The sequence below is a fragment of the Phalacrocorax aristotelis genome, chromosome 23, assembly GCF_949628215.1.
Source record: "Phalacrocorax aristotelis chromosome 23, bGulAri2.1, whole genome shotgun sequence".
NCBI lineage: Eukaryota > Metazoa > Chordata > Aves > Suliformes > Phalacrocoracidae > Phalacrocorax > Phalacrocorax aristotelis.
Genome location: NC_134298.1, coordinates 2,748,733 through 2,768,930, shown reverse-complemented (window position 1 = coordinate 2,768,930; position 20,198 = coordinate 2,748,733). Strand labels below are relative to the sequence as shown.

Genomic DNA, 20,198 nt, shown 5'->3' with positions numbered 1-20,198 from the left:
CAGACCCAAGCTTTGCTGGGTTCAAGGCCCTGGGCAGCCAAACCACACCTATGATGGTGGGCACGTGGTGGGACTGCCGAGCCAGCTCAGAGCTGACAGACTATGCTGCACATAGGGAGCCCTGGCAGGAAGGAAGGGAATAAAGGCGCTTTCTGGGAAATCAGCTCTTTCATGTGCACGCTGCCCTTGACCATCTCCACATGACTGTTCCTGATCTGGTGAGTTGTTACTCATGGGAAACCTCTTTTCTGTTGCTAATATTTTTGCCTGGTGGTATCTTTCTGAGCAGACAATTGCCACTGTTTTGCAGAATTTCCTCTATAATGACCTAGCCGCTCCCAGGAGTGGGAACAATGCCAAACTGGAGTGCTGTGCCCTTGTTTGGCCATGGTTTGCACATCTTATTTGAAGATGGGAGGTGAAGCCTGCCCACCCTGCTCCCAGCACTGGGGACAGCCATGCACTGCATTTCTCCCTGCCCCACTGTCACCCTGGTGTGGCTGCAAGAGGAGCTGCTCAACTGGGAAGGAGCCAGCAGTCGCTCAAAGCCCTGTCCTGGATGCAGGGATCAGGCCAGGGGACATGGTAGCTGGTGGATGGGTCTGGTTGTGCCATGGCCTGGAGGCCATGGGGAGGTCCCTCCTGCTCTGGGTGGGCATAATCCAGTCACTTCTGCCCTCTGAGGGTTTGGGGCTTTAATGAATGCCCTTCCTGTGCACCTACTGCTTGACCCTAAGGCAGGGAGAGGTCTACCTCAGGGGCAGACTCAGTCCACCCCAGTGTCACTCAGCCTGCCACATGCTCCTCACACCACCCAGCACCGCACCCCATGGAGAAGCTGTGGTGTCCGTAGGGATGCTCTGCGTGCAGTGACACAGGCACCCTGCAAGGCCAAAAGGAGACAGATCCCCCTCCCCGCGCTCCCCTCAGCACCCGAGGCGCAGGCAGGGCACCATGTACACACTCCACCAGGTATGGACTGTTTAATCTTGTACCCATGTCTCATAGTCCAGCATCAAGGATGCTCTTTCCACATGGCAACATCCCCTGGACCTGCTGCCCCCTGCAAGGCACACACTGTGCTCTGGAACCCTCCCCACAGCTGGCTGCATCTGAACAGCATCGCCAGCTCACAGGAGCCTCTGGAAGAAGCAACTCAGCAAGCCCACAGGTAAACCCCACTAAGTCACACCATCAGGGGTGGAAGATGGTGCGAGGAACGCCCAGCCCTGCCTGGCATGTGTCTCCCCCCTACCCAATGTGCAGGCAGGAGCCATCCAGGGAGATGGGTCTTGCTACCCGGGGCCAGACACAGCGCCAGGTTCGGGCGAGACAGCCGATGCCCTGGGGAGGGGATGCACAGTGGTAGCAAAGGGGTTCTGGGGGCACCTTGCACTGTTTTTGGGGTGCTCCCTGGTCCCTATTCTGCACTGCTTTGCTTCACCTTGTACCAGGGCACCATCCTGCTCTTGCAGGCTGCCGGGGCGGTGGCAAGTCTGGGGGACACATCCGCAGGGTACAAGGGGACGGTGTGGCCCAGCCTCTGGCTGTACACCCTCCCTTATGCCCCCGAGGGGCTCGGTCCCCCTGCCTAATTGCTGATCCTTGTTGCGTCCTCCTCACACTGCAGGCTGCCTGTCCCCCTGCCAGCACCGGCCCCCGCGCAGCGCAGGAGCAGAGGCTGCTCAGCGCCTTGGTCCCCACAGTGATTTGCAGACATCTCAGCGAGGGCATCGGCCATGGCCTGGCGGACAGTCTCCGTCAGTTCAGGGACATCCTTTGGGCTCAGGCCCTCAGTTTTTACCTTGGGGAGGATTCGGATGGTGCACGTCCCTGGAGAGAGACGGGAAAGGCCAGGGATGCTGTTAGATGAACCCACCAGGAACCAGGCCTTCCCACCAGCATCCTCCACCACCAGCTGCCTCCCCATGCCTTAATGTCCCCCAAAGAGACCTCCAAGCCCCACGTGCCTCATCCCCACTGCCAGCCCTGCCTTCCAGCAATGGGGCTTCTTGGCCATCGCTTACCAGAGGTAAATTTCTTATCCTTGGAGCTGAAGAAGTCCTGGTATGGGGAGATGACAATGGGGAAAATGGGAACCTGTAGGAGATGGAGGGTCAGGGGTTGTCTTCCAGACAGACCCCTTCCCCAGGCAGGACTCCAGCTCCTGCCGTGCCCCAGGCTTCAGCAGGTCCCTGTCCCCTCCCTGGGTCCTGCACATCAGGGTGCCAGTCTCTAGGGGCTGCAGACCCCAAAAGACCCTAATGTCCCCCATCCTGCTGCCCCACTGCATGCCCACCCCACTCCGTCCAGGGCAAGCGGAGGGGCAGGATGGCCTTACCTGAGCCTGCACGGCCAAGTGGAAAGCCCCGCGCTTGAAGGGCAGCATGGATTTGGCCTCGTTCCTGGTGCCTTCAGGGAAAACCAACACTCGCAGCTTCACGGGACAGGGAGATGCATGAGCACGGACCCCAACCAGAACACCCTGGGACCCACTATGTCAGTCCTCCCCGCACCCCCCTTGCCCCATCTGTGTTTGCTCCCCGACTCCCCTCTGCTGTGAGCCGCCCCTCACATTTTCACGGCGCATGGTCCTGGCCGTCTGGGAGATGACATCAATTGCATCTTCTCTTTTCTGACGGTTGATGAAGATGATGCCACTGAGCCAGCAGGCCCACCCCACTGTGCCCATGTACATGAGCTCCTTCTTGGCGATGGGCACACAGCGGTCAGGAATGACCTCCACCATGCCTGGAGGATGGATGGGAGAGGAGAAGATCCATCCCTGCTCAATGGCACTCAGAACCAACCAGCCCTGTGGCTACAGTGACCTGGCATCCTCTTCCATTGCCCCAACCCTGTCTCTGCAGCACACCCATAGCCCGGAGATCTTGTCCTGCCAGCTCTTCTGGCTTATGCTTTCCACACTGCCCTGTACAAATCCTGGTGCTGGCCTTGCTGGGACCCATCAGGGTGAGCCTGGTCAATGCCTGCAGCACCCCAAAGGCTGCCCATGCAGAGATGAGCCCCCACTCTCCCTTGCACGTACCCATGATGTCAAGGGAAGCTTGGTGGTTGCAAACTATCACATAGGGCTCCTTGATGTTCAGATGCTCAGAGCCCCACACCTGCATCTTGATGCCATAGAAGTGTTTGAGGGGCAGGATCACAGCACGCAGGAGCCTAGGGCAGAGGAACACACGTGGGGAGCAGATCGACACAGAGGGTGGCTGCTTGACTTTTTCCAGCACTTCACAATCACTCAGGGAGCAAAGTGTAAGATAGGCCAGGCTAGATCTGGTCTTCATGAGCCAATAGTGCGTCCCAAGGTGGATCTGTGTTCAGTCTCAGCGATGTTTTGCTTTTCTAAGCATATTTGTAGCCTGTATGGCTCAGAGCTAACCTTGTAACCATCCCCAAGGTGAGACCAGCTGCCGTCTCAACAGTAGAAAGTTTGCATTGGAGCTGCTGATGGACAACAGCAGCCAGTGGTGGGAGGGAAAAAACCAGGCTTTTTGCTGTCCAGGGATGATGGGAAAGCAAGAGAAAGGATGGGATGTCTGCCTGCAGCCAAGGTGCAAATCATCACATCCCAATGAGGACATCTGCCTCTGGCCAGGTGAGCCTCACCCTGAGGCTCCCCTGTGTGCACAGCTGGGTCTGTGTGTGCGGGCTGGAAACTCAGACACCAGCCTTGCAGCCTGCGCTGCAGATACCTAAAGCCAGAGGAGCTGGGTTGCAGCCGAGAGGTACTGAGCTGTAGACGGATGAGCACTGAGGATGGACAAGCACTGAAGACGGGCATGCAGAGGAAAAGTCTTGAGACAGACAGGTCTACAGGGATGTGGCCATCACCAGGGCCTGTCCCTGCAGAGCAGCCAAAGGGCAGCGCTGCAGGCACCAAGCTTTGTGCTGCACGTGGAGGAGGAAGAGAGCAGGGAAGGGAAAACCAACTCAGCTTCCTTCATTAGAGGAAATCACAAAGAATAACTTCACTGGACCTGCAGTGTCAGGAAGAGATGGAGGTTCCATCTGTGCAGATGGAAGTGGAACAAGGAAGAGTGTTGTCACCATCCAGGGAGGGTTGGACAGGGAGGGTTGTAACATCAGGATGGCAGTGCTGATGAAGGGTGACTCTCAGTATGAGAATAACAAGTGGAATGGAGGGAGGATGGAGCAATGGGGATTGCAGCATCCACAGTGGAGATAAAAAACTGGTACAGTTTTGGTGTTGAAATGGGGCACTCTGCAACCCAGAGCATGAATAGCACCCGTGCCAGGGTCCACACATCCGGCAGCAACTGGTCCCAGGGAGCCCACAGGGTTCAGGGCAGGGGACAGGGCTGTCAGCAAGAGCTCAGCGCCAGGCAGGGGTGAGAAGAAGTTTGGGAGGAGAGACTAGAGGCAGGCACAGAGGGAGCAGGAGACATGATGCTTAGAGGGTCCATTGTATCAGAAGACCACCCATTCCTTGGGGCGTGCAGGCTCAGACATCCCTGTGTCTGCAGAGAAGCAGAACACTTGTGGCAATGCCCCAAAGGCAGGACTAATGACAGGAACGTGCTCCAAGCCGGAGGCTTTGGGATTTGGATGCTGAGGAGGAGAAGGAGCTGGGCATGCTGCTCCAGGGGAGGATGGCTGTGAGGTATCAGCGGGACAAGATAAGGCAACGTGAGTCACTGCTGCATCACGCTGGGTATTTCTGCTAAGCCGGAAGCGTTTGTATCCGGGCTTAGAGCACCTCCAGATGCGGGTGTGTGTGCACAGCATTTCTGCACAGAAAGGAGGGGGGAGAGAGGCTACACAACAGACTGATAACATCAAACCCCTGACCACACTCCTGCCGAGGGCCCGAAATCCATCAGCACAAATACGTGATGGCTCGAGCTCAGCAAATACCACAAGCTCAGACATTTTTCACTCTGACATAATTATATCCCTTCTGGATGCTATCATGCCCAGGAATCCAGTAACAAGATTGCAACACACTTGAAAGCAATCAGACCTTCCTCTCATGTTGCACAGTGATGTTATCTTGGCTGCCACCACCCTTGAGCACAGCTGACAGCACCAGCGCATGACCCGCCAGGACACGACTGTGCCATGCCCGACAGCTGGATGGCACTGAGACATCCCAAAATCCCTTTGCCAAAGCACGGTCCCTCAGGCTCCCACTAAGCAAGACCTGGATGCAGTGCCAGGGAGACAGCGATGGGTGTGCACATACACCCTGCTAATGATTGTACTTCAAAGCTTTGCCAGACCCCAACCCATCACCCACCCAACCAGTGACCACAGCATTGCAATGGCCAAGAACGATCCCATTTTTACACTGCTTCATCCCCCAGGGACCACTAGTCCCGACCCAGCTGGCCACCTCTGTGGTGTAACCCTCCTGGGGCATAGCCAGCACCTCTTCACCACACCACAAGATGCAGATGCACCCTTCATTACCACATGGACATGACCACAGCCCTCACTGTGGCCCCAGGGCTCAACTGCCAGCCGTAACACAGCAGTGGGTATGCCTGGGGCAGGAGAGAGCATGGGTCCACCAGACCACATGAGGTCCTCCATCAGAGCCAAGCTCCAGCCATCTCCACATCAGAAGCACATCCCCAAGCTGTACTCACTTCATGTTCTCCACAGAGCGTCCCCGAAGAGCTGCAAATGGGGACAGGAGGGTGGCCATGGCCACGATCCAGCCGTTGAAGAAAGCCACCTTGCAGAAGTAGTGGAAGGTGGCATTGTACCGGTAAAGCAGCAGGGCTGCCGTGAGGAAGAGGAGCAACAGCCCGTGGAGCAGGACCACCTCCATCATGCTGCTCCAGCAGGAGGATGCTGGGGTGCTCAGCCCACGTCCCTGGGAGCAGGATGAGTGGAGCAGGGGATGTCAAGGAGTGTGGCGGGTAAATCAGGTGTATCAGCAGAGCAGCGTGTGGGCGTTTGGGGCTGGTCCAGGGGAAGGTCCTGTGTGTATCTCACCCTGTACAGAGGCTTGAGGATGCGCTGGCTCAGACAGGAGGCGGGCTACCCCACCAGGGGTGGGGAGTGGTAGTGAGTCAATGCCAGGGACCCTGGGTCACCCAAAGTGTCACTGCTGATAAGTGCCCTCATAGGCTGTTAAAAGCCATTGCTGTGCCTCCAACTTGATGTGATCAGATCTGTTTCCCACAAAAGCATCCATGCTCTGGGCACCTCTCCTGGCTATAGGGAACTCAACCCTGGGAAAGGGAGATCTCAGATGGCAGGGACAGTGGAAGCTGGTTCTGGTGCATGCCCATCACCCCAGCAAGGCTTGTCACAGGTCCCTGTTGGCATCATGGCTCATCCCTAAACCTCACCCTGCAGAGTATCAGATTATTGGAACATATCTCCCTGCTGCTCCCTGCCTGGGTCTGCAGCAGGCACGTGGTGCCAGTGCTCCCCACCAATTTGGGCTGCAGGAGCCCCTCTGCCCTTCCTCTCCCAAGGCCCACCATCTGTTACCAAGGTCCAAGCAATGCCACAGGGGTCTGAGCCCTGCCACCCTCCCGGGCTGAAGGAGATGCCAGCCCTTATCCCAGTTGGCAGCCAGGGGCTGCATTGTGTTAGGTGTTTACATAGGCACAATTAACATGCACAGGCCTGTAATTAGCCTCTCCTCCCGCTCTGGTGCTTTTGAACTGGGCATGCAGGATCCAGGCCAGCTCTAGGTTGCCCTGCAGAAACTCTGGTCTTGCTTTGAAAAAGCAAGTGTTTGTCATTGCAGAGAGAATTCTGGCTTGGTCTCAGCTACCAGCAGCATCTCCCAGCCCAGTTATTCCATTTCCCGAGCCCTGCCAGAGACATCCACATGCTGCTGCCCAGACCCATCGGTTCATCTCTGATCCATACCTTCCCATAACAACCCCACTAGGGCTCTAGGGCAAACAGTACCATTACACCAGGCAGGGGAGAGGTGTCACATCACCTGGGTCAAACCCAGCAGTCCTGCCCTTGTCTGACACAGCCTACCTTCAGCAAAACTGCTCTGCATCTCCCCTGCTCCATTCCCCTCCATGCCCATGGCTGCTCTTTCTACTCACACCTTCTCCCTGTCCCTGCTGCTGTGGATGCAAGCACATGCCTTTGGGCTCCTGGCTGTGCGATGGTCTCCGTGCTGCCAGCTGAAAGGTGCCCCAGTTCAACCAGTGTGACCCAGAGAGGGCTCCAGGGGTTGCTTCCACCATGGGTGTTGCAATCCCCATTGCTTCATCCTCCCATTCCTCTTGTTATTCTCATATTCAAGCTGACTGGGCCATACCATGAGCCCAACCTTCCTGTCCACCCCATCCCCAGGTGACTCCTCTCCACTATCTTCCCTTTCTGTCTATACGGACATGGAAACCTTTGTGCACCAGCCTGGTTTCCCCATCAAATCCAGCTCAGCTTTTGGATGGTCGCCTCTTGCTGCTCTGCCCAGCCAGTCTTGCAGCCTCTCAGGCTGGTCCCAGCTGGAGATATGCCTTCATGCAGGCTTTTTTGCTCTGCATCGAGGAGCTGCTTCTCCAACTTCTTATCCATCTTCAGCAGGAGTCAGGCTGAGCTTTACTGCAGGGGAAGATCTGCCTGTGCCAGAACACAGCTCAGTCCTGGGGAAGATGAGCCCTCCTTTCCATAGGGACCCCAGAAGAGTGACAGTCCTTATGTCCTTGATTTAAGATGCAGCTGCCTGGGCACCATCTCTCTGCACACTCTGAGCTCCAGAGGACCACCAGCCCTGAAGTCTCCTGCCAGGATCGCTGCTCTTCAGGCAAAGCCTCCTGATTACTGGCCTGTAACCTCACTGGGGTCAGAGCAGGGCTGTCACGCCCAAGTGGGTTTGGAGAGGTAGCAGAGGCAGCGGACAGCTTCCAGCATCCAAAGTGCATCTGCCCCTTTTTTCCTGGTGAGCAGAGGAGACACTGAGTCCTAGGGAACCCCATGCTCACCCACGCTGTATCCCCTTTATCAGGCTGCTGTCTTGACTGCATCCCCACAAGGAACATGCTGCAGGACACATCCAGCTCTCCCCATGCTGTGCTCAGCCAGAAGCATCCCACTCTTCTTCCCAGCACCAACCATCAGCAACTCCCTACATTGCTCCAGCACCCACACCAGGCACTGATATACCCCCTCCCCGCTGGGCACGAGAGACTCACACCCCTCCAGCTTGGAGGAAACCCTGCACTCAGGCACGAAGCCAGGAGCCCGGGTAATTACAGATGCTTAATTAGTGACAGCAGGATGCTTTCTTAACAAAGCGAATTAATTACAGGCAATGTGCTGCATTGAGATCTGAAGGGATTAATGAAGACCAGGACCACCTGGGCTGGCATCACCCACACCCCCCCACCCACAGGGACACAGCACAGCTCATGCCGCAGAGTCCTCATGGCTTAGCAGACACATGTTGTCCAGCTGGGACTGGGATGTCACCTCTGCAGAGGGAACAAGCCCTCTGCAGAGCACGGAAACAGAGCATGTCCCTGTTTGGGGTCATGCTGTCACCTGCGTTTGGTGACAGGCTCCATGATACCCATCGTTTTGGGGTGGCTCAAGGGGAGGAAGCTAATGTGCTCAACAAAATGCACTTTGCTGGGCACGTTGGCTTCCTCCCTGCGAGCCACCCCAGAACAATGGGCATCATGGAGCACCCAGGTTCAGCACCTGTAGGATCTTCTGGGTTAAGGGCTGGGATGTGCAGGAGAAACCATCCTAGGAAGCATGGAGCTCACAGCCTCTCCTCCACCATGTCATAGTACTCTGTGGAAAGAAAAGGGGACCTGGAGGATGTGCAAGAGCCACCCCCAGGATCCAATGGATGGAGGGAAGAGGGAGGGCTCAGCCTTTGACCGGGGGCTGCCTGGTTGATGCACGCTTGAGGGCAAGATATCCCTCGTTGCGGGACATGGGGAGAATGTGTCCTTACCTGATGCTGGTGGGACACTGGCTCCCACGGTCCCCGTGGCACTGGGAGGTGGGGGGGGCGGAACCGCACTGCTGGAGAGGAGCAAGGACAGGCGTAAGTGCTGGCATAGTGTTGCCCCTTGTGTCCCAGTTTGGGCTGGAAGTCCTGTTACACCAGGGTCACAGGGACACGTGCGCAGCCCCGCACTGGGTGGCACAAAGCAGCGCCCGCGCTACTCACACCTCCCCATCCTCGGCTAATGAGCCTGTGCCCAGGTACCGCATGGCCGTCAGCCTCCGATCCTGCGCCGGGACCGGCCATGCCAGGATAGGAGCAGGACTGGGGTAGGGGACGTAGTGATGGTGGAAAACCACAGCCTCCTTTTCCTCTCCGGTCTGTAAAGGCACCACCATTGCCTGTGGGGAGGAACAAAAGCCAGGGCTGTGCCGGGCCCTTTCAACAGCCATCTCCCTGGGGCACTGCTCCCCAAAGCACCAGCAAGAGAGTTCCCACAGAGCTGCACTTGGCTGTGATGCCGACGGCATGGAGCAGCTCTCCCAGGGTCTGGCTGGGTGGGCTCAATCCTACACAAAGCCCCGCGGTCAGCCAGCCTGGGAAGCCGGCTGCTGGGGACACGGGGAGGTGGCAGCCCCACAGATGGGACCTCAAAACGCTGCAGGGAAGAGCCCATCTGATCCAGCCACTGAGATGCGACAGGCAGGGTCTGGTCTTGGCCAGCATGGTGAACTGGCGGGTACTGGGTGGGCAGCACGGGGGGGTGCATGCCTAGAGATGCCAGCTGGCAGTGAGCAAGGCAGCTGCCTGCAGCCCAGCTCTCGCCCCCGCTGAGAAAGCAGCATTTGTTTCCCCCCACAGGGATAAAATGTTTAATATGATTTTGGTTCAAGATGGACTTTTAAATGAAAGCCCTTGCAGAGCCATCCTGCCTAATGAACAGTGCTCAGCCTCGCTGCTTGGCCACCACAGCCCAGCGCTGCACTCTGCCCATGCTGCAGCACACAGGGAGGGTTCTGGCTCTTCCCAGTTGGGCTAAACCGCCTCCGAGCAGCCTGGATGTGATCTGTTCCGGCACAGCTGGGGGGTCAAACATGGACAAAGGGCCCCCAAACCCCAAGGAGCTGCAGAGCCCGGACGGAGACCACCCAGCTTCTGCACCCAAAGGGGTCCCACACTGTGCCAAAGCAGGACATGGGCATCCCACTCTCCTGAGAAGCTCTGGAAGGGTCCTTTTGCACGTGTCTTTGGTCCAATTTGGTTCTATGGCCCCTTTGCCCACCCACTGTCCCTGACCCTTACCTGGGCAGCAGCTGGGGATGTCCCAAACCCAAAGGCCATCAGTGCTGACACAGTGAGGCAGTTCATCACCACCTGATGCATTTGGGAGTTTTGAATCATCATCAACTCAATTAAATCTGCTGGAGAGTAAAGGGCTCTGCGTCAGAGTGAGATCAGAGCAAGGGCATGAGAAACATGGCCATGGGATGAGTGCCTGGGGTGAGGCAGCACCAGGGCTTGTCCCTGTGCCCAAGCGGCGGGAGCTAAGCCAAACTCCCCCCACCCCAATTTGAAAGGCACATGTGGCACTTAAAAATTATTTTGCTTGGCTAAAGCTTTAAAATAGCCATATTTCAGCCTTTTCTTATTTGCAAATGTAATTAAACATCTGGTCTGGCTTGCTGAAGGCTGCTCACAAAAGGTGATTAGTGGTGCTGCAGGCATCAGACTTTCCGCCCATTCGGAGGAGAATTGCTCCGGTCCTGGCAGCACTCAGGCTTGGCAAAAGCCTCTGCCTTGGCATGAGGCAGCAGAGCCGGTGTCCTGGGGGTGGCACCGCACGGGGACCGCGGCAGGGTCAGCTGCACTTTGTACCGTGTCAGGCACGGGGAAGCTCAGAAAACCCCCAAGGAGGCTGGGGCTGGACCACGGGTGCTGATCCCATATCCATTCCCAGGAGCAAGCACCTACAGAGCTGGGTCCAGGAGAGGAGCAGCTGAGATGCTCGGTGCCTCCCCAGACCCGCCTGGCTCCACACCCGGAGCTGGGACCAGGAGCGGCCGTGCACGTACAGGTTAGCTTCCCAGTCCCCTTGGCTGGGTGCCTAAGCCGCAGTGTGGCTGCTGAGGGCAATCTGGCTGCAGGGGAAGCACGGCGTCTGGCTCCACGCCCCCATTAAAACATCCCCGTTTGCCACAGGCGTGAAGCTCCCCTGCAAAATGCCTGTAAACCTGCCAGAGGGGCTGCCTCGAAGATCCCACTGGCTTTGTACACGAGACCCATGAGCCCCTGTTAGCCAGAGCCATGGGTAACAAGGGGTCTGGGAATGCCCATGTCCCACATACCAGATCCCAAAATGCTTTCACAGCTGCAGGGATGGGCTCCCCGGGCACCCATGAGACAGCCAACCCTCCAGCAAGGATCATTACAGCACAACCGGGAGGTGGCCAGAGTCGGAGCCACGAAGAGGGAGCGGGCCAGCAGCCAGGCATTGAACCAGGAGGAGGAAGCACACGAAGGGCTGGTGGCTTTTAATGGATCCCACCCATCCCACTGGAAAAGCAGCCAGCCCCCACCGCAAGGCTGCGAGGGGCCAGGCTGGGGTCCCTTTTTTCTTCCCACATCAGTTTTGAGTGTGCCCTTTCTTCTGTGTATTTTTAAAGACAGCTCAACCTTTCCCCCCTCCCCACAAGGCTGCACAGCTTCACCCACAGCATGTTCTGGGGATCACAAGCCCCCACCACCACCTCTGCTGCCTGCTCCCACAGCCCGGATTGCTGGATCCTGGGTTGCACAAGGTTGGGTGAAGCCCCTGTATACAGTTGGTCTTCACACCTGCCTGCTGCATCCCACAGGCTCTGGGGGTGGCACGTGTCTCCCACCAGTCCCACCTAGCATGGCCAAGGAGCCCATGTCACCCTGGCTTTCCCTGGTGATGCTCCCTACACCCATGTGAAATGGGGTTTTGGAAAACAAAGGTAGGTGGATTTCAAAAAGCAGCCCCAAACCATTCCCAGGGAGCAACCTGGTGCGGCCAAAGCCAGCCCAGACTTCAAGGTTGGTAAAACCCCCAAAAATTGCATCTCATGGGGCAAAGCAGCCATCAAAGCATGGTGTGGCCAGCCCGGTGAGGCTGTGGAGGAGAGGTGCAGCCCCCCTGCCTGCCCCTGGTACTAAAAAGGCTGGAAAAAATAGAAGAAGATGAAGTTAAGTTGTTTTTAACGCTGACGTCTACAACATCTATCATCACGCACCTCCCCGGACATGTGGGGGTCCGGTGGGGGGGGCCAGGGCAGTCCTGGGAAGCTGCTGGAGGATCATCACTGGCTGCTGGGGCACCGGCATGGCCTCACCAGATCTCCCAGGTTGGAGCTGAAAGGCAGGAGGGGAAGGAAAACCCCAGGGATCTCCCACTCTTGCTTTAATTTAGTGCCCTGTTAGTCGGGCAGCTGGGGAGGAGAGGGGAGAGGAGCTGGTGGCAGGGAGGAGAGCAATGCTGGCCCCGGGGGCAGAAGGGATGACAGCTTCAGAGGAAGGGGTGGCTTGCACTGATCCCCCTTTCCAGGGGTGCAGCCCTGCAAGCCTGGATGAATTGCACGCCTGGCAAGTCCCTCCCAACCCATGGGGACACTACCTTCTGCAGAAGTGGCCTTTCCCAGGTCCCTGGGGTCTGCAGGGAGCAGGGGGGCATTTTGCAAAGAGCAGCTTCGCTGTCCCAGACCCCAGTGCCCACCCGAAACCCCAATCCCATCCCGTCTCTCCTCCCACCCCATCTCATTTTCCCCACCATACCCTCATGAGCCCCATTCATCCCATAAATCCAGAAGCAGAGCTGCTCTCCAGGGCTTACCCCATGTGGGATGACATATGTTCCTGCTGGCATGTCTCCCCAGACCCCATGGGGGTCCCCCGCTACCCCCACCTGCATGGCTCAGGCAGGCAGGCAGGCGATGGGGCGAGCAGAGCTGCTGCAGGCAGCAGGGCTCGTTGCTATAGCTGCTGGGGCTAAACAAACCCTCCCCAGAGGTTTGGCCGGCAGAGGAGCGTCCTGGGCTGGTTTTCCCTGCAGTGTATCCCCAGGATAACCCCCCCACTGCAAAAGGCTGTGGGGCAGGGATGGCTCGTGCCCCCCCAGTGGCATTTCTGATCCTGCAGGACAGCCTTCCCTGCAAGGAAGCAAGCTGGGAGCAGGGGGCTGCAGGTTTTCCCAAGCCCTGCTACTGGTCCCAGTGGCAGGGGAGACCTGGTCCCAGTGCTGGGGCTGCTCAGCCCCGCTGGCATCTCACAGCTGTGGCTTTGGGAGCTGTCCTAAAATCCCAGGTCCCGGCACCCTGTGGTCTCCACAGGTCTCATCAATCGCAGCCAGCAGGAGACGGGTCTGCTCCTGCCCTGCAGCTTGTGCTCTCGGTGCCTCTGTTGCCCAGTCTCGGGGGCTGCATTTCTGAGCTGCGAGGTGTTTGGGGATACTGAGCCCAAACACAGCCACCCTGGGACAGAGCAAAGGTCACTCAGCCGGGGGATAAGAAGGAAAACCTGGGATGACAGCTCCCTGCTACCTTCTCCCGAGCTTTGGCAATCTGGAGCTCTAGAACATCCCAAGCCAGAGGCATCCCTGGCCTTTTCTTTCCAGTTTAAGGGCCATTGCCCTGTGTTGGCTTCAAGCCCACTGCCAGGTCACCTCCCTGGGGTGGAAGGCAGAGAAATGAGAAAACAAGGATGGGGTGGGGGCTGGTGGGCTATGCTTTCCCATCAGAGTGGGTTGCTCCTCGCCACGCCACCTCTTGGATTGGGACTTACTGAAAGGTCCTTTCGAGTGCTGGTGGAGAGCACGTGGAGGGGCCGGGAGGCAGCTGTGGCACGTCCCTGCAGGGCTGAGCTGTGTCACCTGCACCTGGGGGCAGCTCCAGGGTGTCGGAGCAAACCTGGCAAGGTGCCTTGCAGGGAGCATTGAGAGTTGGGTCTGGGTGAGAGTCTGGGATAGCTTTGGATGTCAGGCTGGGATCATACCTGAAAGGCTCTGCAGTGCCTGCTGTCGGATGGAGGCATCCCTGCCTGCGCACCACAGGTCTGGGCGCGCCGTTGGTGGAGGGAGAAGGTCCTTCCACCCCATGGGATATTCCCTTGCAGGTTCTTAGAGACAACATCCCACACACAGGACCAAGGCATGTTGCCCAGGGAGGTCGCTCAGCCCTGCCAGTGCCACCTGAGGTCTGGTCCCCAGGGCGCCCATGGGTCAGTGCTGGGTCCCCTGGGTCTGGCTCCCAGCCTCGCGGACCACTTCCCCAGGGATGCAATGACCGACCACCATATCCCCTCATGGAAACCCAGGAAAGGCTTAGCATGAGCATGAATCGATTGCACCAGAGCCCGACTCCAGCCTGCTGCTCTCCCCTACCACGAGTCCCTCCCAGGGATTTGTGTCCAGCAGACTAAAAACAGCTCATGTTTTCCATTTATCTCCCCCGGCCAGAGAGCTCTGCATGTCCAAGCTCATCCCAGGGAAACACTGCGGCTGGAAAGGGTATGTCTGCACAAAATATTTAAGCCCCAGCAAACCCATTGCGATGAAAAACCACTTTCTCCCCCAGAACAGCCCAACTTCCTGCTGGCCTCAGGTGTCTTTCCTCCACCTCCATCAGCTGCATTTCCCCAGACCGATCTTCTGGGTGATTATTTTCATCAATATTACATCCAAAATCCACCATCCACTGATAGTGCAGATCTGGGAACTTTTCCCAGGAACCCAGCCTGCAGCCAGCCCTGTTCACCGAGCGGGAACAGATCACTCCAAAAACTCTTGTTCTGCCCCAAAATGGCACTGGAGACACCCCCAGATGCCAGGGGAGGAGCACTCCGAGGCCGGCTGCCTTAGCCCCCAGCCGTTGGCTCCAGTCAGGCTATTTTCTGCTTGATTAGATTTTGTTCTGTGTTCCTAATTTCTCCAAGCCTCTTCGTATTATTTCTCTGCCTTTTGTTATAACTCCCAAATTCCCATTATTTGCACATTTAATTACTGTGCTGATTACCCCCTGCTTCTGGCAGAGGCTGGCTTGCTCTGAACAGAGCCCGGGTAGCCATCTCGCTGGTGCTAATATTGTTCTCATCTGTTAGGATTCAAGCACCAGGGCAAAGGGCTGAGCAGTGTAAGGAAACCACCTGCCAGCCGTGGGACAACAAGGGGAGACAGGGGACCTGCTCTGAACACCCTCAGCCCCCCTCCATGGCAGCCTGAGCCCCTTTGGGGGTGTTATTAGCTGCCCTCCAGTGCAACCCACAGCCCCGATGCATCTCGTGCAGCGTTGCAGGACAGGGCTCAGGCTGGGGGCTCAGCTATGGGCAGGGCTGTGCTTGGCTGCAGCCTGTCACCATGGCATGTCCCTTTTTAGAGTCCCCCAGCACATCTGTCACACAGAGAGAAGGTCCGAGCGTCCGTGGGAGAGAGGGAGCAGGAGAAGCGGGCACCGTGCGCCCACCTGTGCATGTCAGCCCGGCTCTCAATCTTCTTTAAATCACAACGTCATTGAGTTAGGGCTGCAGATATCAGAGAGGGGCAACCCCTGCCCAGGCCCCCTTGGGCAGGAGCGCTCATGGCCATGTGGGTGAACAGGAGGATCGACAGCCAGGTGATGGAGGGGTGCTGAGGGGCATCATAAGCGCTGGCCAAGAAATCATGGTCTGTGCGCAAGGAAATGCAAGTGCTGAGGCATGTGGGATGGGGACAAAGGCAGCCGCAGCTGTGCTGTCTCCAGGACGCTGCCCAGAGACACCTTTCACAGGTAGCAATGAGCCTCTGGCTGGAGATACCACCTCTTCTCACTAAGGAGGTGAGGTGAGGACCCCCATCAGCCAACTCACCTACACTGGGGAGAGGTGAGAGCCCAGGACCAGTTCATACTCCCTGTCTTGGCATGCTTGATGATGGCACCCACATGTGCATCATAGAAAACCAGGGCTCAGGACGGATCAGAGGATTATAAAGTTCTGGTGGGAATGGACTCCACTGTCCCCAGTAAAAGACACTCTGCCAAACCCAACCCCTAGACTGAGATGTGTCCAGAAACCCTGAGGATGCTCAGCAGATAATTTTACTAGCAGCCCTCATTTTTGGAAGCTTTCAAGTCCCTCTCTTACTGTAAGTCTGGGTTTTCTTGTCCTGGAAACCCTCACCTAAATCTCCACCCTAAATCAAACCCAAGGCCAGGAACTCAGCCCCATCCACTGGTTAGGCAGAGGGTGGGCTCCACCAGAAGCTTTGCTTTTAGCCATGGTCAGGACCAAGGCAGTGGACCTGAAACAGGGTCAAGCCCCTGGGGACCAGGAGGGACAGGCACCCTCTGCCACCACCTTGGACATGAACCCAACATCCGCACCATGTAGGTGTAAGCAGACACCCCAGCACAAGCTGGGAGCAGGGGGTGATGCTGCACCAGGCATCTGGAGCAGGAACAACATGATCCAGACCCTCAGAGGCACAAAATGCTCTCTCTGAATGGGTCTCTGCTTGGATTGCAAGCAATGAAAGCTTAGCATCAACAAACTTCATCAAATTACCCGAGCAGCAGAGCAGGGGCACCGGGGCGTGATGGCCGGTCGTCAGAGCAGGAACACCGGGACAGGGATGCATCAAACCCAGATGAGATGTGCTCTGATGTGGCCCGTCAGCAGTGACTCACTGAGCTGCCCTCCGATCACTGGGGAGGGCAGCGAGGTGACGGAGCATCCCTTGTGTCATCCCCCTTCCCGTGAGACAAACTGGAGCTGGAGAGGTTCCCAAAATTAGGATACACAGGCAGGAGGCAGCAACCTTGCCTAAGACTCATGGAAGATGAAGTAAGCATGACTGAGGCAATACATCCCCCCCATAATCACTGCTGGCTCCTAAGGGGTATAAAAAAACCAGTCCAAAAACCAGTTTGTCGTTGCACATGAAGACAAACTCCGGATATGGAGTGGCAGCTTGGCAGCCACAGTCCCCTGTGCTCTGCATCACGCCGTCACACACAGCCACCCAGGCACACACCTCTCAGGGATGCTCTGTGGGCCCAGGAGCACGAGTGGGTGAAAGCATCTCATTTTGAAAGCTAATTACAAAAAAACCACCACTTTTCTCTTCCAGGAGGTCTTACTCCGCTGCTGCTTTGAGCCCCATCTTCCCCATGCCATCATCCAGCCACCGTGATCTCCGCTTGCTCCGAATCGCCCTTCACAGACTGTTTCCTTCCACAGAGCCTAACATTAAGCAGGAGGTTGTTGGCAAGGGCTGGGGACACCCCACTTCTTTGCTGTTAGGTGGGGTGGAGGTAACACAGTGATTTCCAGCCCTTGGTAAATGAGCATTTGCCACACGCAACAAGATTACTGTGAGTGACTTCATTTGCTTTGGAAACGGCTGAGTCATTTGTAATTACCGACACGCACCAGCAGCAATCCCAGCGCTGGCGCTGGATTAATGGGAGCCCCGTGGCTGCAGGGCAGTCTCCAGGAGCTTCCCTGGGGCTTTGGTATGGACACAGAGCCCCACAGTGACTGTTCCCCGCCACCCACAGCTAGGCATGCCTGTGCTGCCACACCAAAGCAATGTGCCTGAGGCAAATCCTCCCATCCTGTCCCCTCCAGCCAGCCATGAGGTCCCCATCAGTGTCACCATTGCATGCCCATGTGCTGGTCCAGGCGGGGAGCCCAAGGGGGGCTGGAGGGTCCCAGGCCAGCCAGGATCTGCAGTGCAGTGGGTTTGACCTCGTTTATTTTCCACTTGCTGCTGCAAAAAAGAGCAATGGCCCTAAGACCAGCAGGGCTGGGCAGGTCACCCAGCGCAGGCAGGAGGTCAAGCCACCATCATCTGTCCCAGCTCACCCTCAGTGGAGGAAGGACAAGACCAGCTCAGGAAGGCGCAGGTTGCTGGGCATCGCCTAAGGGGTCCCTGGTGCTCCCCATCGCACCCCCCATCACATGGGGTGCTTGCTGGGGAAGGGAAGAGCCATGTGCCTCCTCCAGCAAAGCAATGCTTTGCAAACCTCATCTGGCCTTTCCCACCACAGGGACCAGACCCGGCCACCTCTGAAGCTGGGCTGCTCCCCTCCAGCGACCAGCTGGGGACGGGACACTCAATTTGCCACCAGATGGCACCAAATAAACCATTGCGGGGACACATGGGGTGGCCCAGGGCCACTGCCACGCCTGAACCAGACCCTGGCTCCCATCACCCCGTTCCTCTGCTCCCCACCTCAGCCGGCAGCAGCCGGAGCTGCCCGTGCTGCCCATGGGACGATGCAGCCGGCTCGGGCACAGGGTTATTTGCATCGGGTATTGCTTTATGTGGTTTTAGCAGCATTTGATGAGGCACCCTCCTGCTGCGTGTTTATATGCTGTCAGAAAATTAAAGTATTAAGTTTGGGCGTTTGCATTTCAGTGGAAACTATTAAACGGTAATGAGTCTGGCCAGGTCTCGGCAGCCTTTTGTGTCAACATAACTGTGGGCTCAGCCTTAGCTGGTCAGCACCTCCGAGAGCAGCGTTGGTCCCTCCTAATAAAGTCAAACAGGTGCTTTTAAATATTAAGGTCCTAGTTCTTTTCTTTGCATTTTTTAGGGGTATTTAATTTACATACCAGTTCTGATGGAGGTCTTTGAATGGCAGAGCAACAGTAGAGGCTTTGTACCTCATGATGAGAAGTTATGGAAGGACCAGCTAATGTGATCTGCTGCCTCATTAAGAAATCGTGATGACATAGGATTACTAAAATTAGCAAAATAAATGGTTCACCCTCCTCCCACCCCAGTACAAAGCGCCGTGCAGGCCCCCCAGCCCTCCACCATTCAGCAAGGGCCTTCGGGGCCATTTTCAGTCCCTCCTTTCACCATCGCCCACACCTGAGCTGCTGAGGTGAGGAGGATTTTGGGTGGTCCAGGGATGCGAGGCTGGATTTTCAATCCCAAGAGATTATCAGGGCTGCCTTCCCGGCACTCCTGGGTTTCCTCCTCCTTCATTTGCCCCTCTTACCCTCTCTGCTTCATCACTGAAAGCATTAAAATTGTAAAGTTTGGGTCAAAATTCCCTTTGCTAAAGGGGCTGGGTCTCTCTAGCATGGAGATTTATAAATATTTCTCTATTTTAGATACATATACGGATAGATATTTGGACACATATATATATGGAGAAGACCCCAGGGAAGTTCTGGGAGCTTGTAGCTGGCCCCAAGAGCCACCCCATCCCTGGGCATGACGGGGAGAGATGCTGCGCTGGGTGTTTCGTGCTCAGGGAGGTGTGTGTCCATCGTGGGTTGCTCCTGCTCCCAGGGTAAACCAGCACCCCCTCTGCTCCGCTCCGGTTTGGTACCCAGATTACAGCACCCAGCATCCTGGTAGCACCAAACCGCCAAAATCATGAGCTCAGCCGAGACTGAAAACCTCGGTTGGGGCAGAGTTAAGGTTATTTTGCAGAGCTGGGTGCTGCCTGCCAGACACCCAGTGCCCATCCTGGGCCTTTCTGGGGAGGGGCTGCATTTTGGAAAGGGGTTCTGGTGTGTCCCAGACAGGAGGGGCAGGAGGTGAGCGGGCAGGATGCAGCCGGGGGCGGAGATGGGCAGCGCTGCCTGCCATGCTGGCACCGGCAGAGCCTCCTGTGCAGGCAGGGCTTGGAGGAGCATCACTGCCCCCACCCCATGGGCATGCACGGTCCAGGCACACACACACGTGTCAGGGCATGTGTTTGCACACATGTGTGTGCACAATCCCAGCATCACGACATCTCCTTTGAGCTCTCTACCTTCCTCTAGTCCCACGTCGCGCGTACGGCCAGTCGGAGAGTGTGGTGACTCTTGGCATGCCCCCTCCATCCCATCCTGGTGGCACCCCCACTTCCCACAGCCTTTACCAGCAGTTTTACAGCTCAGCGTCATCCAAGGAGCAGGCGGGAGGGCTCCGTGGCCCCTGCACATCCCCCAGGGCCCAGCTGGGGGACTCCAGGTCCCTGACAGGAGCAGGTAATGGGGTGCTGGGATCCTGGCAGTGGCCAGGCTGGGCAGTGCCAGGCTGGGGTGTCCCCCCCGTGCTGCTCCACGCATCCAACCTTCTGTGTGGGGAGGGGGAGCGGAGGGTGGAGCCTGCCATATTACCAGATCCAGGAGCTGTGACATTCAGTCTCGCAGAGAGACAGAGCCCATCGGCACTGGGCAGGGACAGCGAGGCAGGGTGGGACAGCCAGAGCCAGGTGGGCACAGGGAGTGGGTCAGGGCCACCCAAGTGGGACTGAGCACCCACTGTGGTCCCAGGGTG

At 57.2% G+C, this 20,198-nt stretch overlaps 2 protein-coding genes and 1 long non-coding RNA gene across 4 annotated transcripts; 1 reads left to right on the top strand and 2 right to left on the bottom strand.

The window, feature by feature from the left end:
* Nucleotides 1–61: 61 nt before the first annotated feature.
* On the top strand, nt 62–18,441 carry LOC142067918 (uncharacterized). Of its 2 annotated transcripts, none has more exons than XR_012664185.1 (3): nt 62–218; nt 1,009–1,171; nt 17,043–18,441. It is a non-coding gene; the product is annotated as an uncharacterized LOC142067918 (long non-coding RNA). The 2 variants fall into 2 exon arrangements; XR_012664184.1 differs by lacking the exon at nt 17,043–18,441 and adding an exon at nt 1,631–2,052.
* AGPAT1 (1-acylglycerol-3-phosphate O-acyltransferase 1) lies at nt 1,592–5,821 on the bottom strand. The gene is made up of 6 exons (XM_075116928.1): nt 5,634–5,821; nt 3,050–3,183; nt 2,576–2,751; nt 2,342–2,437; nt 2,028–2,100; nt 1,592–1,833 (listed from the first exon to the last, which is right to left on the bottom strand). Exons 1-6 carry the CDS (start codon nt 5,819–5,821, stop codon nt 1,592–1,594), a joined length of 909 nt encoding a protein of 302 aa, XP_074973029.1.
* PRR29 (proline rich 29) lies at nt 9,148–12,881 on the bottom strand. The gene is made up of 4 exons (XM_075117335.1): nt 12,777–12,881; nt 12,181–12,298; nt 10,229–10,347; nt 9,148–9,327 (listed from the first exon to the last, which is right to left on the bottom strand). The coding sequence occupies exons 1-4, from the start codon at nt 12,852–12,854 to the stop codon at nt 9,148–9,150; spliced, it is 495 nt and encodes a 164-aa protein (XP_074973436.1). The 5' UTR covers nt 12,855–12,881.
* Nucleotides 18,442–20,198: the final 1,757 nt, after the last annotated feature.